Consider the following 19,688-nt stretch of genomic DNA (forward strand, 5'->3'; position numbering starts at 1 on the left):
AGTAATAATGTGGCAGCATTGTTCAATCAGGTCCTGCTATGTAACACGTTTCATATCGAATATCTTAAACATTGTTCTGCATTTAATGCTACATAAAGTACAAACGATACACAGCCTCTTGGAGGGATTTGTCTGGATACCTTCGGAGTGATGCCAATTTGAATTAAGAGGCTCACCTCCAATACTGTTTTTGAAAGATTAACCTCAGACTGTTCTGGCTAAGCTGGATTGATAGTATCCTCAGATACTTCCATTCTGTGGCATAAAACCAACTGTAGTCCTAAAACTTACACCAAAAGATATAGAACTAAGTTGTTCTTTTCACCAAATCACATACATTAAGTTCTTGTTAAAAAGAAAAAAAAATGAAACCAAGTCCTGGGTTTTGAATATCTACCAACAACAATAACTACAAAGGAATAATTAATTTTAACAGTCAACAGCAAATAAGTTGTTTTATTTACCAACAGCAAACCCACACTAATATGAAAAGCTATAAGCAAGTGGAATAAGGACAAAGTAAAATAAGCCTTATATATTGATTGGCAAACACTGAGGAAAGAAACCTGAACCAAATGATTTTTTTTAGAAAAATACAGTCTTTCTAATTCTATTGATGGCTTCAGCTGCTGCTCTATAGCGACTTTGGGGAAATTCAGCAGAGGGGATTTACTTATGGGATGGGCCAGCTACATTTTTGAGGTGGGAATGTATGAAGGAATTTCCTCCTGATCAGAACTGATTAACTTTCACCTATAATTAGGCAACATAACATGGAGTATCACATCAGCACAATAACCAATAACCCACATCTAGAGTAAGTAAGTTTCAGGATTTGTCAGCTACAAAAACCTATGGCTTTGGTGTCCTATTCTGATTTCCTCTCAGGCTGCTCAAAACACATGAACATTGCTTGTTGCTTTAAACGAGCCAGGATTAGTAGTTGGTAGAAATAAATTGAGTGTGCACTGGTTTACTGTTATGTGTGAATATGGTAACACTGTTGAAAGTTGGACAGCGTGGATTGGTTTTGACCAGAGACGTTGAGATGCAGACTACTGCCCAGATGTGAAATGCACTAAATGCCCTTGAGGCCAACCCTACAAAAAAATGTAACACTATCCCCTGCGTACCTCTTCTTTGAATAGAACGTATTACATTTTAGCTTCTTTAAGTAGGGAAAACTAACTAAATTTCACATCACAATGTAGTCAAAACTGCACATTTAGCCAATGAGAAAGTAATAATTTGAAGTGCCAGAGATACAGACATTTCCTAGCTAAATAACATCTACTTGGCTATCTACAATTTGGAGCACAAACAAAAAAACCTGAATACTTAATAATGGAAAAGTTCCACTGCTGGTTTTCATTTGTTATTAAAGTGAGATTCCTATCAAAATGCAGATTATTTAGGTCAATGAATTAATATTTCAATCATATGAACTTAATTTTCTAACAATACTGGATAGTTTACATCAATTGTAAGTTTATTATCATTCAATCCACTCAGTAACCAGAGCTTTTGGGTAGATCACAGAGTGAGGTTTTAGAACATATATTTAGGCTAGCAAAAATTATATAATACCAAAATAATTACAATTGAAATGAAAAATAACATGGTTGCTTAATTAAATGGTGGCAAATAGTTAAAATCATAATAAAGCCATGTCATATTATAATGATGTTAATACAACTATTTTCATTAATGTAAGATCATTGTTCACACATATTCTAAATAAAAATAATCTTTAAACAGGTACGCATGTATTTGTTTTCATAGCTGATCAAATTAGAGAAATTTCTCTTCTGCCACAAACTGAGATATACAGTATGCAAAATCATTGTATTTGTCTGATTTGAGAATACTTCCCTCCCTCCTTCCCTCCCTCTCTCTCTTCCAGCCTTCCGGAAAGGATTAAAGACCTGGCTCTGCCAGCTTGTGTGGGGTGACAACAATCTTACCCAATCCTGGGGGTGGCTGGCACCTTGATGACACTCCCTGAGTGACTGCCAATTTTATATCTATTCTTGGATCTATTTATTTTCTATTTATTAAGATTATCGTACATTGTAATTTTAATTGATTTTAACTGTTTTGTAAATTACCCAGAGTCATTTCAATGAGATGGGCAGTGGCAAATTTGATAGATAGATAAATAAATAAATATACACACACACATGCACACACATACACACAAAAGGAAATTGCAAAAAATGCATTCAACAAAACATACAACTGCATCTTACAACAATCTTGAATGCTTATGCCTCTTAGTGGTAAACTATATTATTGCTCTATGACAATGACGTTCGATGATTACAGTAATCTTAGCAAAGCAAGCCTGAGGTCATTAAAATTACAATTTATAAAACAGTAGGAATAAATTTCTATGGTGTATTAGAAGGCTACTGTACAATTAACAGCAATAAACTTTGTGGTATGAAATCAACAACATAACTGGTAGAGAATAAATAGATCTTTGTATAACCAGGTAAGGCTGTGAAGATGCTAGATCAACGCCTGGTGTTAGTTAAAGGCCAAGAAACTTAAGATGAATCCCATTTTTACCTGTGGCTCTTCAGCCTTCAAAGCATCAGATTTGGGGAGCTGGAAGAGGCTGCAGTGATAGGTGAGAAAAACCCATTCCATAAACAGAACTCTGTTCATCTAAGTCAGGTTCCAGTGCCCAATAAGGTAACAAGGAGAAAACTTGCCTTTTCCTGATACAACTTCTTGCTCATGTCTCCATCTAAATCCAAACTGTCGGAAAGATTTTACAAATGTGCAATAAGTATTTTGCATTTACAAATTCAGCAAACACACAGAAACTTGATTCCCGCTACATGGTGGCAATTTATTTGACGCAATATCATATTTCTAGTCATTGATTTGACTAGAAGTGACATTAAATAATGCTGTTTCCACAACCACAGAGGGCAAAGGCCACTGATTTTACGAAAGAAATTAGACAATGTAATGGAATATTCTGTCCTTCTGTGAGATGCTTTTGCAAAAGAGTTAGATAAATTAGTAACAAATATTAATTGTGGCACATAGATTTTAATTGTGGCATATATTCTCCTTGCATATATTTTCCAACCAGGAAAAAAAAATTACTATCCCATCAAGAAATGGTAGCAATAGGGGTACAGATAGTCCCCGGGTTAAGAACGCCCAGTTTAAGGATGACCCATAGCTAAGAATGGAGCCTATTGTAGCAAAATTTGAGTTAAATACACAAGGGTTCAAGTTCATTACACAATACTACCCATAGAGTATTATGCAATAATACTGTTCCGGCTTACATACCAAGTCAACTTAAGGACAGACCTTGGGAACAGAACTCGTTCTTAAAATGGGACTACCTGTAATAGCATAATGTATAAAATGACTTTAAAAAAAACAAAACCTAAAGGAAAACGTAGCCTCTAGAAGAATTTACTTTTTATTAGAGTAAGTAGTGTAAGTAATTATCAGTTATGAAAATGAAGGTTACATGATTTAATACGTTGATTAGGAATGGGGTATGTGAAATCAAGAATGGTAACAATGAATAAAACAGTTGTGATTTATATCAGGTCTTTTAAAGTTATTCATATATTTTATTAAACTTTTATTTTAATCAGCTGAATTTTCCATGTTTGGATAGTCAATATAAAAAGCTATTTTCTGATTCTAACATGGAAAAAATTAAACATGCTATTTATGAGGACTAGGATTTGAATATCAGAGCTACTATTTAATATTTTTTTTAAAAAAAACAAATCTTATAAAGCACATAAAGATATTTTGGCCCTAAACTTTTCAATTTTTATTAGCCTGTCTTTGAATCTGGAACTTTACCAGCTTCTATTAATGAACTCCTACCATATAAAGTTTATTCATATTAAACAAACTACAAACCTAATTCATTAATGAATGTGGATGTTAAAATATTATCTGTCAATCTTACTAAGCAACTCCAGATGGTACTAAGCAAACTTGATTCATTATGATCAAGCAAGATTTATTTGTTGTAGATAAGGAACTGACAATTTGAGATTAATAGTAAATGTTGTAATTTTAAATAATGCTGCACTAAATGCTGCTGTAGTTACAGAATTATATCATTAGATATAGAAAAAAAACTTTGATAAAATATATTGATGATACCTTTTTTTTCAAAATTATTTTTGGGTATCTGAGGAGCTGCAACAGAAGTATAATTTACCAAAACTGCAGAATGACAGTATCTTCAATTAAAACACCATTTTGATATCTAGATACAGGCCAACAGTCTTTACAAAATAATACGCCTATAATAGCTATTGATACATTAGATGTTCAAGAATATAGTGAGTAAGGAATAAGGAACTGAAATGTTCAATGCATGGAATCTTCAATGGAAGAACACGTTGGCAACTATGCCACATGTATATAGTTTTAAAAATTAAAAACAAATTATTATTGTGCATCTATTATACGTTTTATGAATAAGTGTGGGGTTTCAGGTAACTCTTGCAGATGTGATGTTTAAAATGCCAAATGGGAACACACTGTGTGGTCTTGTGCTACTGTGGCTCCCTTTTGAACAAAAGTTACTGCACATATTAATTTTGTTCTGCAACATTCTTTTTTTCTGCCAGGAATCTTTCCAGAACAAATAAATTAAAAAATAATAATTTATTAAGATATATGTTGACAGCTATGAGGACAAATTTTACTGATTTAAAAAAAAATATTTATTTATTTTTCATTTCTTTTTACAAAGTCATGTGCACTTATTTTAGAAATAATGATACATAGTGATAACATAAGTATTAATGTTTAGTTTTGTTGTGATTTTTAGTTATTTTTAAGATGACATAATGAATCTTGTTTTATATATTCAATTAATTTTTTAATCAATGAAATAAATTTTTCAATTTATTTCAATTTTCAATTTTTTCGATTTTAAATTTTATGAATACTGTATATTGTCTATTTATTTACTGATATTTTATTTTTCATCCACCATATCCTTTTTCACTTTCTTCTTTTATGTCATCATTTATTTTGTTCCTTAAATGTTTTAAAACTTCGAGGAACAGTCGTAAGTACCACTCGTTCAGTGCCGTCATAACTTTGAATGGTCGCTGAATGAGGATCATTAACCGAGGGCTACCTGTGTATTGACGTAGATTCAACAGGCTGGCCATACAGCTCTATTTCCTTTTAATCATCCATCGCACTGGAATGGTTTTCCAAAAACAATCAAATGCCAAGAAGCATTGTAACCATTAAAATTCATAGCAGTGCTATGGCTATTTTTATCTGTGCCAAAGGCTAACTTTAAGTCTATACTGATTGCAAGTCCAAGAGGATGAAAGAGAGGAATGCAGTCATGTCATTCTGCTCTCTAGTTTTGTACTTAAGAAGTGTGCTGGATCAAACTAATGCTGTATTTCAAAGTCTCTTGACAATTATTGTATTTACTAATCTCTCTGAATCCCAACTGCTGCAGGGTCATCTGTGAGAGGGAATTGTGACACTGTGACTTTTCTTTAGGACACCACAAGGAATCTGTGGAGCCACTTTTGGAAACAGAATCTTGTGCTACAGGGTCTGCTCCGTACAAAGAAAGCATGTGTTTGCCAGATACACGCATAGTACCTCCTCATAAACAAAGCAGTTGCAGCAAAACATCTCCTACGGTTCTGCAAAAGCCATTGGGAATAAATCGAACACTGCTTTGTTATCTAAACAAAATCTCTACATGCAAGGTACAAGTTAAGTTTCCTTAAATATCTGACTCTCATGTATTGGCCATAAACAATAATGGATTTGTAAATCAGCTCTATATATTTTCCCATTCCCTGTACCGATTTGCTAAAGAACCTTCAACTATGGACTAAAATTACCTTCAAAACCTTTGGCCAGAACCTAAAAATTACCTTGTTCTCTTGGTATTTTCTCAGATCTGCTATACAGTATTCTTTGAATAATTTATCATAATATTTCTTGCTCAACCTCTTCTCCCTGAAAGACAGAATTATGGATTAAACAGACAAAAAAATACATATTGACAAAAAGAGGAAGCGTATTCCACTTTTAGCAACGGAAAGGCAGAAATACTCACAAGTTTATTTGCCATTAAGTATTAGTTGCCTCAGAAAATTTAAAAAATGGTTGGCATTTATTGTTCAATTAGCTTGCTATTAATTGACTTTTATCATGAGCATGCTTTACTACAGAGTGTAGTGTTTCATTTCCTAAATGTCTGAAGCTATCTTCTGTAAAAAAAGAGAGCCAGAGTTTGGTGTAGTGGTTTAAGGCACCAGGCTAGAAACCAGGAGACTTCTAGTTCTGCCTTAGGCACAAAGCCAGCTGGGTGACTTCGGCCAGTCCCTCTCTCTCAGCCCTAGGAAGGAGGCAGGGGCAAACCACTTCTGAAATCTTGCCAAGAAAACTGCAGGGACTAGTCCAGGCAGTCACCAGGAGTCAAGACTGACTCAAAGGCACCAAATAGTTAAGTAAGTAAGTAAGTAACTTCTGTAAAGGAGATTTCAGAATTAAAATGTGAGTCAGAGGCTACATCCACACAACTTTGACATGCTCCTATCTCATTCATGCCACCCTAAATCTTGCTGACCCCACAGTGCTCCTTTATCATATACAGTGGTACCTCGGGTCACGAACGCTTCTGTTCACGACCAATTCGGGTCATGAACAGCACCGTTCACAAAATTTTGCTTCCGTTCGCAAACGGCGGATCGGGTGACGAACAGGATCCGCGGCCATTTTCCCTGCCGTGACACGTGGTCGTGGCTTCCTGTAGGGAGGGGGACTCTCCCTCCAAGCAATAGCTGCCTCCCCACCCGCCTTCCTGTCCTCCACGCCAGAAGTCGTCTCGAGCAAGGTTAGCGTTCTCTCTCTTCGTACTGTACTTTGTGTCATATTTTTGTGGTTTAAAAAAAAAATGCATATGGTTCAGAACAGATTAACCGTAATTACATTGAACCTTATGGGAAAATTTGATTCGGGTCGCGACCAATTCAGGTCGCAACCAGAGTCGCGGAACGAATTAAGTTTGTGAACTGAGGTACCACTGTACCTGGAATGGATCTGTGCCGCACTGCTATTTATACAGCTTTAACAGGCAACGTTCCAAAGGTGATAATTTCTGTTTCCATCAGCTGAAATTCCAGCCCCATCCCATGTAATTCAGTACATGAAAGGCCTCCTCTATCTGGCATGCACAATATTATGGCTACTCAACACCCTGCAATTTTTTTCTTTCCTGTTGAACACCGACCCATTAATTTTATTTTTATCGTTCTTCTTCCTTGGAATTACGGGTCAACCGGTTGACTGTTAAACCTGTGGATTGCTAGACTGCAACAGATTAGGGTTGTGGTTTTTTTGTTTAATATCTCTTGGCTGCCATCGAGCGGCCACAGGGATTTGTGCAGCTGCAATGCAGCCATTGAATAAGTGCGGGTGAACATTAGGAGTTTGAGAAAGGGCCTTAGCTAGGGGAATCTGTAAAATATCCTCAGAACATCGTGTGATGAGAGGAGACAAGATGCCGGAGTTTCTCTGTGGGAGCAGCAGCACTGGGAAGGGAATGCCTGCCAAGAAGGCCACAGAAGCACAAGAGCTAAATCCTTCCAATTCATGTGTTAACCTAGCATGGGCTGGTCAGTTTCAAGGCCTGGAACTCCAGTTTACCAACCCATTAAAAAAAAAAGTAGCTGCAGACGTGGAAATACTGATCTGCCTTTATGCTGGCCTATGACTATAATAAGACTTGCTTTGATCTGATCTGATCTGATCTGATCTGCCTCACAGCCAAAAGAGGACTGAGAAGGGTGAGCAAAGAGGTCAAGGATTAGACTGAAGGAAGTAATCCCACAGGAAATCAGGAGAACCAACTGGAGTCACAGGACCGCTAGCACTGACTACATCATTTCAGACTGCTTCCCCAGCGCACATCGGTGTGCCCTATGTCACCTGCACACAGTATATGAGTAGGACATAAGGGAAAATGCCACTTCCAGATTGCCACATCTTAAGGCAATCTTGGGCTGTCATGGGATACTAAGATACACGGGGAGGCAAGCAGACATGTGCTTGCGAAGGGGTTAATGGGCTGCCTTTGTGCCAGACCAAGGTTGTGTGAATCGATTTGCCCTGACAGAGAAATAAGTAAAAGCTCAAAGTTCAAGTTACCAGTTCATGTCAACTTCATCTTCTTCTCTCCACAAGAATCTATGGTTCTCTCTTATAACATCAAGGTCAGTCTTATCATTTTCTCTGTTAAAAAGAAAAGTTTGGGCCTAATTAACAAATGGTTGTTTTTTAATTAAAACTAGTAATAAAAGTTGTTCATTCTTTAGCAGTTTTTGCAAACTTCTTTAGTGTTTCATTTTTTTTTTTAATAAAAAGATGCTCCTAATCAAAAAGTCCCCTCCCTGGAGACTACCTTACACTACATGAAAATGCTTCTGAATTCTCTAGATTCAGAAAAATGTACAAGATAAGTTTTTTTATAACTTAGTACTGTTGATTTTAATAAATATGTTTATGCATAAATACTATCCACCACATTTAATCTAGAGAATACAGTTGATCTATTAAATGTTCAAGTGTGCTTTTTAATTCAGAAACACAGGATTCAATAATATTCTATTTATACATAGCTTTCTAGTTTTAGTTCTGAATTAGACAATAGGCATAACTAAAAGAATTCGTATTTTGCACACGGAACTCTCAAACACATAATAGGAACACTCTACTGAGAACTAGTTTAAGCATTACTACTTCTTATAGAAACTATAATCTCCAGATATGAAAAATGTGCATTTATTTACATAGGAACTTACTGTACTTTTCACCATCAATCTATTCAACATGGAGTAAGATAAGTAAAATATAACATAGGAAGGAGTCTTTAATTATCCAAAATTTACTCATGCATAATTTAATCTTATAAATATTTACATATGCCAAATTAATTTCAATTCTATTTGTGTTCAATTATTGATGATTTCAGCCTTTACAGTATATCTTTTGGAAACAGACTACTATAAATAAAACTCTACTTACCCTGAACGTTTGAAGTCTTCTTTCTTACCACCATAGTATAAAATATAATCATTTACAAACTTCTTATGTCTTGCATACTGACAGAATTAAGGAAATCAGTAGTGTTTCTTTTCAATGATTGCCTAATCACAATTTCACCTTAAGATCAATTCATAGAATCTAGTCTAAAAACATTTCTACAATATAAGAAATTGTAAGATTCTAAAGCAGTGTTTCTCAACCTCAGCGACTTTAAGATGTGTGGACTTCAACTCCCAGAATGCTCCAGCCAGCATGCTGGCTGGGGAATTCTGGGAGTTGAAGTCTGCACATCTTGAAGTAGCTGAAGTTGAGAAACACTGTTCTAAAGTGACACTTATTGTTAATGATGATTAGGTTACACACAGTTATAACATTTGACAGATGAGGAAGATGATGATGCAAGACCCTCTGTCAGACCTGAAAGTTCCCTGCAGCAGTCATGAGAACCTGGAAAACCCACAAAACTCTTTTAAAGAATTGCTGACAGGTGCTGTATTTATATTGGGCATCTTGAATAATCTCTTTAAATCAAAACTGAAGCACTACAAAGTTATATAAATATGAATTTTGTAGTGCTTCAGTTGTTATATATTTGTGGGACTTCCAGGGAAGAAATGGCAAACTGAAGCTCTGTGAAAAGCGGAGTCGAATGAAGAGCTGGTGAGTAGACTGGCTCTTTGTAATTCCTCTCCAAACAAGGAGAGGACTTGAGATTGCCCACAAGTGCTCCAGACAGTTTCTCCTTGCAAGGAGACCACAAGACAAAAGTCTCCAGCGGGTTTAGAGCTCTGGGAGACGAGGCAAAGCCATCTTGTTCAAACCACAGTCAGCACCTTTAAAAGAACACTGGATTTGTGTACTTTCTTTTCTAATCGCTTTTGGAAACTGCTCATTAACTGCTTTTCAGCTATTAGAAACCTTTGGACCAACAAATTTGACAGCACTGGGTAAGTTTCCTTCAATCCTTAATGAAAGAAGTTTTAAATACAAGTTTATTTTTAAAAATTCTGCAATAAACAGCAAAAGGGTGATTAAAACTTTGATTTTGGAAAGTTACAAATGGACTAAGGGTCCAGATATATTTGAAATAAGATTTTGGAATTATAAAGAATCCTTCCAGTGGGAAAATGCTTTCAATTTTGAATTCTTAAGGTAAGAGTTAAAAATTGGACACTAGAGGGGACTAGAAGGAACTAAAGATTACAGTTAAAGGAGAACACTCAAAATCTACTTACTAATATAGAATGAAGCAAAATATTTTAACATTGGACATATTGAAGGATATTTCACTTATATCTGTCACAACACCTCCATGGTCACATGATTTCAATCTGGACACTTGGAAACCAGCTTGCACTTACGACAGTTGCAGCGTCCTGCAGTCATGTGATCATCATTTGCAACCTTCCCAGCTAGCTTCCAGCAAGCAAAATCAACAGAAAACCACCATAAAAAATGTCCTAAATTTGGGTGTGGTCACGTGATGCTTCGCTTAACGACTGCCCTGCTTAACAATTAATTTCCCAGTCTCTATGGTGGTTGTTAAGCGAGGACTACTTGTAAGTGAATAGGAAAGAGAAAGAAGAGTTTTCTCCTTATTAAATTACATTTTCATATTCTGAAATATTGAAGTCATCGCTATGAAAATGTATCCTATTAATTTTCCAGACTGATCTTTGACAATTTCCTAGTGTAAATTTCTTGTATGCCAGTTCAGTTTCACTATTATCTTCTTTCATTAAAAAAAACCCACCAATCTCACAGATATCCCTTTTTTCCTTCCTTCCCACAATGATCAAGATAACCAGAAATTGTCCGTATCTGAACTCTGCCTTAAGAAATATAATTTAAAACATACTTGATGAAGAAAACCACAAAGAAAAAATAAAACCATATGCAAAAAACTCTTGAGAGTGTTTTGTTTGGACATTTTTTTTTCAATATTAAAAACAGAGTATTGTTGCTTTTTATTAAAATAATAAAGGATACAGCATCCATTGCTATTAAATGGAATCGTCTATTTCTGGCTTCTTCCCTAGAAAAAAGAAAATGTTATTCCAGCAATGCAGGTGCTTAATGAGATTCCGACAATGTTACGCTGGTGTGGCAAAGTACCTGTCCCATTCATCCGTTGCCACCTGTCTGTGGGCCACTTTGCTCTGCTTTTCCTTCTGGAAAGGCTTTTTGAGTAATGCATCTTCACTGGTTGACATGTAGAATGGAAAGAAAAAGGAAAATATTTCTTATATATTGAATTTATGGTAATTTTTAAAATCTCTCTCTTGAATACTATGTACATATATTTGTAAAATACTTAAGATTACTTAAGTAATCTTAAACTTAAACTTAAACTTTAAACTTAAACGAGAATCAAGAATAATAACTAGAATCATAGCTTCCTTGAAACACATACTCAGATGCTGGGATGCATATACCTACAAAGATCAGAATTGTGCAGACTATGGTTTTTCCTGACACTCTGTGAAAGCAAAAGCTGGACTTTGAAGAAGTAGAATAGGAAGAGTATTGATGCTTTTGAACTTTGGTGCTGGAGAAGATGCCTGAGAATACCATGGACAGCCAAGACAACAAACAAATGGATCATTGAACACATCAACCCAGAGTTCCCACATGAGACACAAATGACCAGACTCAAATTATCATATTTCAAACCATTATGCAAAGACCTAGCTCTCTGGAGAAGGCTCTAATGCTGGGAAAGGTGGAAGGAAAGAGAAGAAGATAATACTAAGCAAAGTGGATAAACTCAATTGCAGCAGCAATGGGTACACAATAATCAATCAAGCAGAATTAAGACTCAAATACACTAGCGAGTTTAAGAAAATCCCACTGTAATGGCTACTTCTTTCTTTAAAATACACTTTTTTCCTTCTTGATTAGCAAGAGGCCAATTGGTGTTCTTCAAATGGCCAGATCTGATCCTAGGACTTCTAGATACTAACCTCTAGATTACAGCAAGCTTATTTATTTCATGTACTGACTGAGGACCATGAGAACTGCAGCTTAACAAATGGAGGGAATTAGGTTGGGAAGACTGCTTGAAATATTTGGCACTATGTTCAGATCCCCATAGGAATCATTCCAATAGGTTTAAGTGCTATGTAGCACTTAAGAGGCAGAACAAGCATTTCAGAGTGTACAGGAGTAAGAATGTAGTACTTATCTGCAACTCTTTAAACCAACTAGCTACTTTAAAGAACTGCAGAAGTGTATGTTTCTGCTCTTGTGTCTCTGAATCTAAAGTACCCGTAGCTCTAATGGATGTTTCTTACCCCTCAGGGCAACTGAAATTCCACTGACATCTTTAAAAAGTTGTTCATAATGAAAAGATTATATTTATTCAGGAGGAGCTGGTTTACAGTGGGGCAAAAAAGTATTTAGTCAGCCACCAATTGTGCAAGTTCTCCCACTTAAAAAGATGAGAGAGGCCTGTAATTTTCATCATAGGTATACCTCAACTATGAGAGACAAAAGGAGAAAAAAAATCCAGAAAATCACATTGTCTGATTTTTAAAGAATTTATTTGCAAATCATGGTGGAAAATAAGTATTTGGTCACCTACAAACAAGCAAGATGTCTGGCTCTCCCAGACCTGTAACTACTTCTTTAAGAGGCTCCTCTGTCCTCCACTCGTTACCTGTAGTAATGGTACCTGTTTGACCTTGTTATCAGTATAAAAGACACCTGTCCACAACCTCAAACAGTCACACTTCAAACTCCACTATGGCCAAGACCAAAGAGCTGCTGAAGGACACTAGAAACAAAATTGTAGACCTGCACCAGGCTGGGAAGACTGAATCTGCAATAGGCAAGCAGCTTGGTGTGAAGAAATCAACTGTGGGAGCAATAATTAGAAAATGGAAGACATACAAGACCACTGATAATCTCCCTCGATCTGGGGCTCCACACAAGATCTCACCCTGTGGGGTCAAAATCACAAGAACGGTGAGCAAAAATCCCAGAACCACACGGGGGGACCTAGTGAATGACCTGCAGAGAGCTGGGACCAAAGTAAAAAGGCTACCATCAGTAACACACTATGCCGCCAGGGACTCAAATCCTGCAGTGCCAGACATGATCCCCTGCTTAAGCCAGTACATGTCCGGGCCCGTCTGAAGTTTGCTAGAGAGCATTTGGATGATCCAGAAGAGGATTGGGAGAATGTCATATGGTCAGATGAAACCAAAGTAGAACGTTTTGGTCTAAACTCAACTTGTTGTGTTTGGAGGAGAGAGAATGCTGAGTTGCATCCAAAGAACACCATACCCACTGTGAAGCATGGGGGTGGAAACATCATGCTTTGGGGCTGTTTTTCTGCAAAGGGACCAGGACGACTGATCCGTGTAAAGGAAAGAATGAATGGGGCCATGTATCGTGAGATTTTGAGTGAACACCTCCTTCCATCAGCAAGGGCATTGAAGATGAAACGTGGCTGGGTCTTTCAGCATGACAATGATCCCAAACACACCACCCGGGCAACAAAGGAGTGGCTTCGTAAGAAGCATTTCAAGGTCCTGGAGTGGCCTGGCCAGTCTCCAGATCTCAACCCCATGGAAAACCTTTGGAGGGAGTTGAAAGTCCGTGTTGCCCAGCGACAGCCCCAAAACATCACTGCTCTAGAGGAGATCTGCATGGAGGAATGGGCCAAAATACCAGCAACAGTGTGTGAAAACCTTGTGAAGACTTACAGAAAACGTTTGACCTCTGTCATTGCCAACAAAGGATATATAACAAAGTATTGAGATGAACTTTTGATATTGACCAAATACTTATTTTCCACCATGATTTGCAAATAAATTCTTTAAAAATCAGACAATGTGATTTTCTGGATTTTTTCCCCCATTTTGTCTCTCATAGTTGAGGTATACCTATGATGAAAATTACAGGCCTCTCTCATCTTTTTAAGTGGTGCCTGCACAATTGGTGGCTGACTAAATACTTTTTTGCCCCACTGTAGATCTCTCTTTTTTTCCTATTTTCACATTTCACCATTTTTATATGTCTCCCCTCTGTTTTCTAAGCAACCAAGATAATGCTCTTGAATGCCACATTCAATACTGGTAATACTTTAATTAAAAAATCAGCATAAATAAATGTACATATTTATAACCTTACTCCCAATAAATGAGCATAGGATTGCATTACACTTCATTTCCCATTCATGGAGAAAATGTATCCATGTGGTCACTAGGAGTTGAAAGTGACTTGATGACATGTAATCAATCATCTCCCATAAAGACAGGTTGGTAAGAAGTAACAAACAGCAGTAACACTTCCTTTCCTTCCAGTAGGGTCCTTTCCCTCAACTTCCTGTGGCCATCTGGCCTTGACTCCTCTGATTTCTTGTTCAGTAACTTGATGTAGCACAGGAGGGCTAGCCAGCCTTTAGTGGTGTTCTGTGTCTTCAGAGCAGAAGCTCAGAACTACAAGGAGTAAGATGGCAAACAGCCACTAAATGGATGCAATAGTACCTTTTACCATTGTTTCTTTGAGGCAAGATACTCTGCTCAAGCTTAAGAAAAAAAAAGAAAAGTCTGCCATTTGCACACATACAGCTTATAATGCTACGAGAGCAATATGTTACCTATTTTTTTGCTGGCGAGATTTCTCTCCTGTTTCATCATCACTAAAATCAGAGTCATAGTCTCCATGGCCAAGGATCTGGGGATTAAAAATGCACAACATGGATTCTGGTAAATTTATGGATTACAAGACACTGGCTTCAAAAGGCAATTTCCAAACTGAAATAACCAGAAACATATTTTGCTAAAACAAAATGAAATGACAAAAAGATTGACTACTGGCTTCATAAACAAAGACTTAGTCTGAGCAATGAGGAACATCAGCAGATTTCTCTATATCCCTCTTCTTGGATATGCCAAATCCACTATCTGCAATCATAAACTTCAATATGCAAAACAGCGGAGAATGTTACAGCAGCAGGGCTATGTATCTCTGCATATCCATCTCCATTCTCAGGGAGATTGTATCCCTTTAGAACAAAATGAGAGGAGGGATTATAGAGAAGATCAGGGCTTCTCAACCTTGGCAACTTCAAGATGGGTGGAACTCAACTCCCAGAATTCCCCAGCCAGCATGGGAGTTGAAGTCCACCCATCTTAAAGTTGCCAAGGTTGAGAAACACTGGAGTAGACTAGCAGAGAATCACTTGTTTCTCCCCCTCCCTCCTTATCTTGTCCAGAGCAGATGGGTAGAAAAGAAAGTGTGGGGCTGCTGCAATTACGGCAGATTTCTACAATGTAGCCTCCCATTCAAAACAAGATGTGAAACATCTCTGAAGGCACCTAGCCTTAGCTACCTACAAAGAGCCGATAATCACTCATAATTTTGCCCATGACAAACTGCATGCTCAAATGTATCCTGTGTACTGGGAACAATTTCAGAAGTCCACCCTTGACTTTTTCAGGTCTTTGCTCAAGGCTCTAACTGTTGTGTGACTGACCTATGCTTGTTCAACAAAAACCTCGAAATAAAAAGTAGAATAGACAATGTTCTCCTTTAGCCTTATTTAGGAAAGTATAAAAAAGACAATTCCATGCTATACACCAGACAGCAAGGCACCAAAGGGCAGGATTCTACAATCTATTTCCAATTTTCTCTTTCACCCAAGCAACCATAGATCTTCCTTAGTGAGGCATGTGACCCTGATTTAAGTTCACAAGGGGAAAAAAATTCAGCATGAAAATATGGAATGTATTAAATAGGATGGATGTAAAAATGTTTTTAAGGATTGCATAATATCCTTTTCTTACAAATACTTTAGCATCCAACTTCAGTTTTGTTTATGAGAAAAGGAACCTTCTTCCTTCTACCAATGTCATTTTTTGTGATTTAAGTTTCAAAAGTGATTTCAAAAATGCCATACATTCCTCAAACAATGGTAACAAGTATAGAATTTTTCGCAACCATCTATCCAGATTTATGGATGAAAGTGGCATTTCTAACCACTGACATTTGTGACTGGTAGTACAAAAAGGCATGATAGTTATTCTGCCCTAAAGTGCTTAGAATACAAGGGTGATATCAGAGTAAATGGAATCAGTAACCAGTTTCCAGCAGAGCTTTTGGAAGCTTGCCAGCTAAAGAAGAACATGGAAGAGCCATTCTGCTGTGATTGTTTTCTGACTCTGAAGTAACAATTTATTTCTCTGATAAAAAAATGTTCCTCTTGCAATTTACTTTAGAACAGGTTTTCAACCAACAATATTGAACTACTAATGTGACATTTTATCTGCAACATTTATGATGTTGGGATAGATTTATGATGCGAAGTACAAATTTACTAGCCATAAACAATCTCTAATGAGTTATATCACCATGCATGTAACATACTGCAAAGATGCACCAAAATGGCCAGTTTCCTCAGCCTTTCAAATTATGCATACAAGTTACTTCTTATCTGCTATAGTGGTTATAAATACACAGCCAGAGAAAATAGTTCCTTATAGTTAAAGTGACTGTAAAAATTATAACTGGCATAAAACCACTTTTGATAGAGGGCAATCTACTGACTCTATTTTAAAAATTGAAATAAAAAAACAAAATCAAAAATTAAAAGTAAAATAATATATGGGGCAGGACTCTTTGGGAGGAAAAACTGTATAAACAATCATCATTGTCATCATCTGGCTGACTGTGCAACCAACCATAATAATAAGTTCATATCACTTGAGTCCTGTGTTTGATTGAATGTGTTAAAATTATGCAAATTGTGTCCCCAATGTTCCCAGACAAGCACACCTCTCTTTTCACTTTTAGCACAAAGCTTTGAGACGGATTTTTTAGGAAAAAGCTCCACAATTTTCGTATCATTAGTATGATCCAGACTGCAATTATCCCATTCAGGCAAGGCTTAACATTTACCCTAGTTACTTGCTTTCTGAGATTTGCTCCCTATGTGGAAGGTGTATTTTGGGAAGCAAGCAGTTGGGAGATTCCCTGCACATGATGAGGCTTTATCTGCTTACTTTAGCATAAAATAAACAACAGAAAAGAAGTTCAAATAGGGTAGAGCCTGTGTAGTGGCTGAATTGACTGTTATGGATGGATGTGTTCACCTCGGGTGTACATTTTGAATTCTGTGATATGGTTTTATGGTTCATATTGTTTCTATTGTTTTACACGGTTGTATTGTTTTTGTTGTTTTTATATTGTTTTTAACTGTTTGTGAGCTGGCCAGAGTCATATATGGAGATGGGTGGCTGTATAAATTTGATTAAATAAATAAATAAATGTTACGTGCAGCATAATTGTGTTCAGATGAATGCACTTCATAAACCTTTTTGAGAGGTGAGCTGTAATCGGTAGAGATAAGGGCTATGTCACTTGCAAAGTTTAAACGCATTGTCTTTAAATAGTTTTGGTCCACCTCTAGGCCTAGCAAGATAGAATGACACTATGCTGGCCTAAGATGCCGAGCCCTTGTAAAATCAAACGCACTTATGTGATTACATGAGTTTATTCACAATTCCCTCGGCGGATAGATTATTGATGAGAAGCAGAGGCTGACTCGCTGTCATCCGCTAAGCTCCATTCGAACGAACGACTGTGACGTCACAACACATGCATTTCTACCCCTTGCCTTTGCAGACGTTACAGTAAATTATGATATACTGTTTTAACAGCGCGAGTAACGTTGTGGGGGTAAAGCTCTCACACTCAGCCTTCAGATGCAAGAAATGCAAACACCGATGTCGCCTGGGCCGTCAGGGCAATTCACCATCGAGCCTATAACCCAATTTTTTCAATTCGATCGCAAACGCATCCAGCCCGGGCGCCCGAGGGCTCTTCCCTGCCGGAGCAGCCGAACGCAGCGCCGCCCCTGCGGCTCTCTCCCTCCGGAGCGGAGGGCCGCTACTTACAGCCCTGGGCAGCTTCGTCTCGGGGGGCTCCATGGGACCTCCAAGCCGGTCCGTCCTCCCCGGGGCGGCCTCGTTCGCGACTTGAGAGGAAGTCTCGGTACGCCCAGACGCTCCTCCGCGGCAGCGTCCGCAGCAAGAACGGCCCCATCGGAAACTGCGGCGGAAACGAAAGGAGCCGGGCGGCGAAGTGGCCGCCTCCCTCCCTGATTCTCCAGCCCGCGCTCCCTGCACTGGGGGAGGAGGCGAGCGGACCCTCTTGTGCTCCCTTAATCCGGGGAAATGGGAAGAGGGGAAACCCCCGCCGAGCACTGCAGAGCCCCTCTTTTGCATTCCCCGGAAACCGAGCCTAATGGTCGATTTCTTGCTATCCCTAATTTTTGGAGAAAGGGATCCAGATCCATAAAATGTGGATGACTTCCTGATTGGGTTTGGTCCGGAGCTCGAGGAAAAAAAAGTGGGGGGGGGGGGAGAATATAAATTTCACTCAGTGATGGACGCTAATTAGTTTTGTTGTTTTTAGCCCTCGAATGGAACCCCGCCCTTGGAATGGGTTGGGCTGTAAATCAAAAGACAGGCTGTTCCCCCCGTTTTAGTGCTGGCTTCTGGCAAGAGTAGCGATCTTGAACACAAACCAGAGCAAGTGTGGACTTCTAGAGTATCCAGGTGCATGGAAAAGCAAAATACAAATCAAACGTACTAAAATAATAAATAGGCGGTGAATTTCTGATGAGTTTGTATCATTGTTTACATGTAGCATAGCTGGCAATGTGGGACTAAGGACAAGAAAGATGCCTCTCCAGATGTTGCTGGTCTCTACAATTTCTCATATCTCAGCAAACACAGTCAGGGCTAATGCAGAACTGTGTGTAGAACGACAAGTCCCCCATTCCTGGTATAAAAATTCCACCCACGATGTCTGAGTCCTAAAGCTCCAATAACAGGACAAACTGCATCATTTTCAGCACACATCTTGAACACTCATGTAGAGACACAAATACACAATCGGTTAAGGAAGCAGTCAGTTACATGAGCTTTATTTATATTGGTTTCAATCACCAATGATTAATCAATAAGGAAAAAAAGGGAAATGTAATATAAGCATTAGCATCAATTAAGAATTCAGAATAATGAGGTAGGTTTGGAGTTTTGCAGAACTTTCCTCCTAGCCAAGCCAAAAAAAGAGAACAGGTGGTGGCAGCAGGCTGTAAGGTGAAAGATGGGTACAGTAGTCTTAACCCTGCTGTCCCAGAAGCCTTGTGTCTTTTATACACACTGCCCCACCTTCCTGGCTTTAGGGTAGCTGCTTGGTTTTATTGCTACCACCAGCCATCTTCAGGGTGAAGGGCATTATTTTGATACAAAATTTTATATTCTCTATATATACACAATTTTATATATATATATATATGCTTCACATAATGTATAACCATACCTGTAACAGTGCACTCTATTTTATTTCTAAAGGGTTAACTTGCTTTTGTTTTGTAAAGAGCACTGGTTTCTTCCCCCCTTATCTCTTTGCTGAATGCCCGATTGTTTTCGAATAAGCAATTAGCCGAGTACAAGCTGTTTGTTGTACCAAGCTTTTTGCAACAGTTGTGGGGCCCTGCATTCTAGAGAAAGATAAGAAAAATCTGGTATGCCATTCCCTTGGTAACCAGAAGAAAAAGTTACATTTAAGTTTACCTTCCTAAG

At 37.9% G+C, this 19,688-nt stretch overlaps 1 protein-coding gene across 3 annotated transcripts in view; it reads right to left on the bottom strand.

The window, feature by feature from the left end:
- The window catches only part of LOC103060909 (protein FRA10AC1 homolog), a 38,537-nt gene extending 20,386 nt beyond the window's left edge, over positions 1-18,151 (bottom strand). For all 3 annotated transcript variants that reach the window (XR_015793563.1, XM_088129015.1, XM_088129014.1), the window contains exons 1-8: positions 17,994-18,151; positions 14,696-14,772; positions 11,206-11,292; positions 11,080-11,125; positions 9,070-9,146; positions 8,194-8,277; positions 5,916-6,000; positions 2,718-2,763 (exon numbers count right to left, since the gene is read on the bottom strand). Coding sequence is in view for 2 of the 3 variants with exons in the window: in XM_088129015.1 (XP_087985141.1) it covers positions 2,718-2,763; positions 5,916-6,000; positions 8,194-8,277; positions 9,070-9,146; positions 11,080-11,125; positions 11,206-11,292; positions 14,696-14,772; positions 17,994-18,026 (535 nt within the window). In the remaining variant the exon portion in view is untranslated. The remainder of the gene's footprint in view (positions 1-2,717; positions 2,764-5,915; positions 6,001-8,193; positions 8,278-9,069; positions 9,147-11,079; positions 11,126-11,205; positions 11,293-14,695; positions 14,773-17,993) is intronic.
- Positions 18,152-19,688: the final 1,537 nt, after the last annotated feature.

Source organism: Python bivittatus, unplaced genomic scaffold (genome assembly GCF_059951505.1).
Source record: "Python bivittatus isolate LINGU-HERP-01145 unplaced genomic scaffold, Pbiv_v1 ctg000780_np1212, whole genome shotgun sequence".
Taxonomy (NCBI): Eukaryota; Metazoa; Chordata; class Lepidosauria; order Squamata; family Pythonidae; genus Python; species Python bivittatus.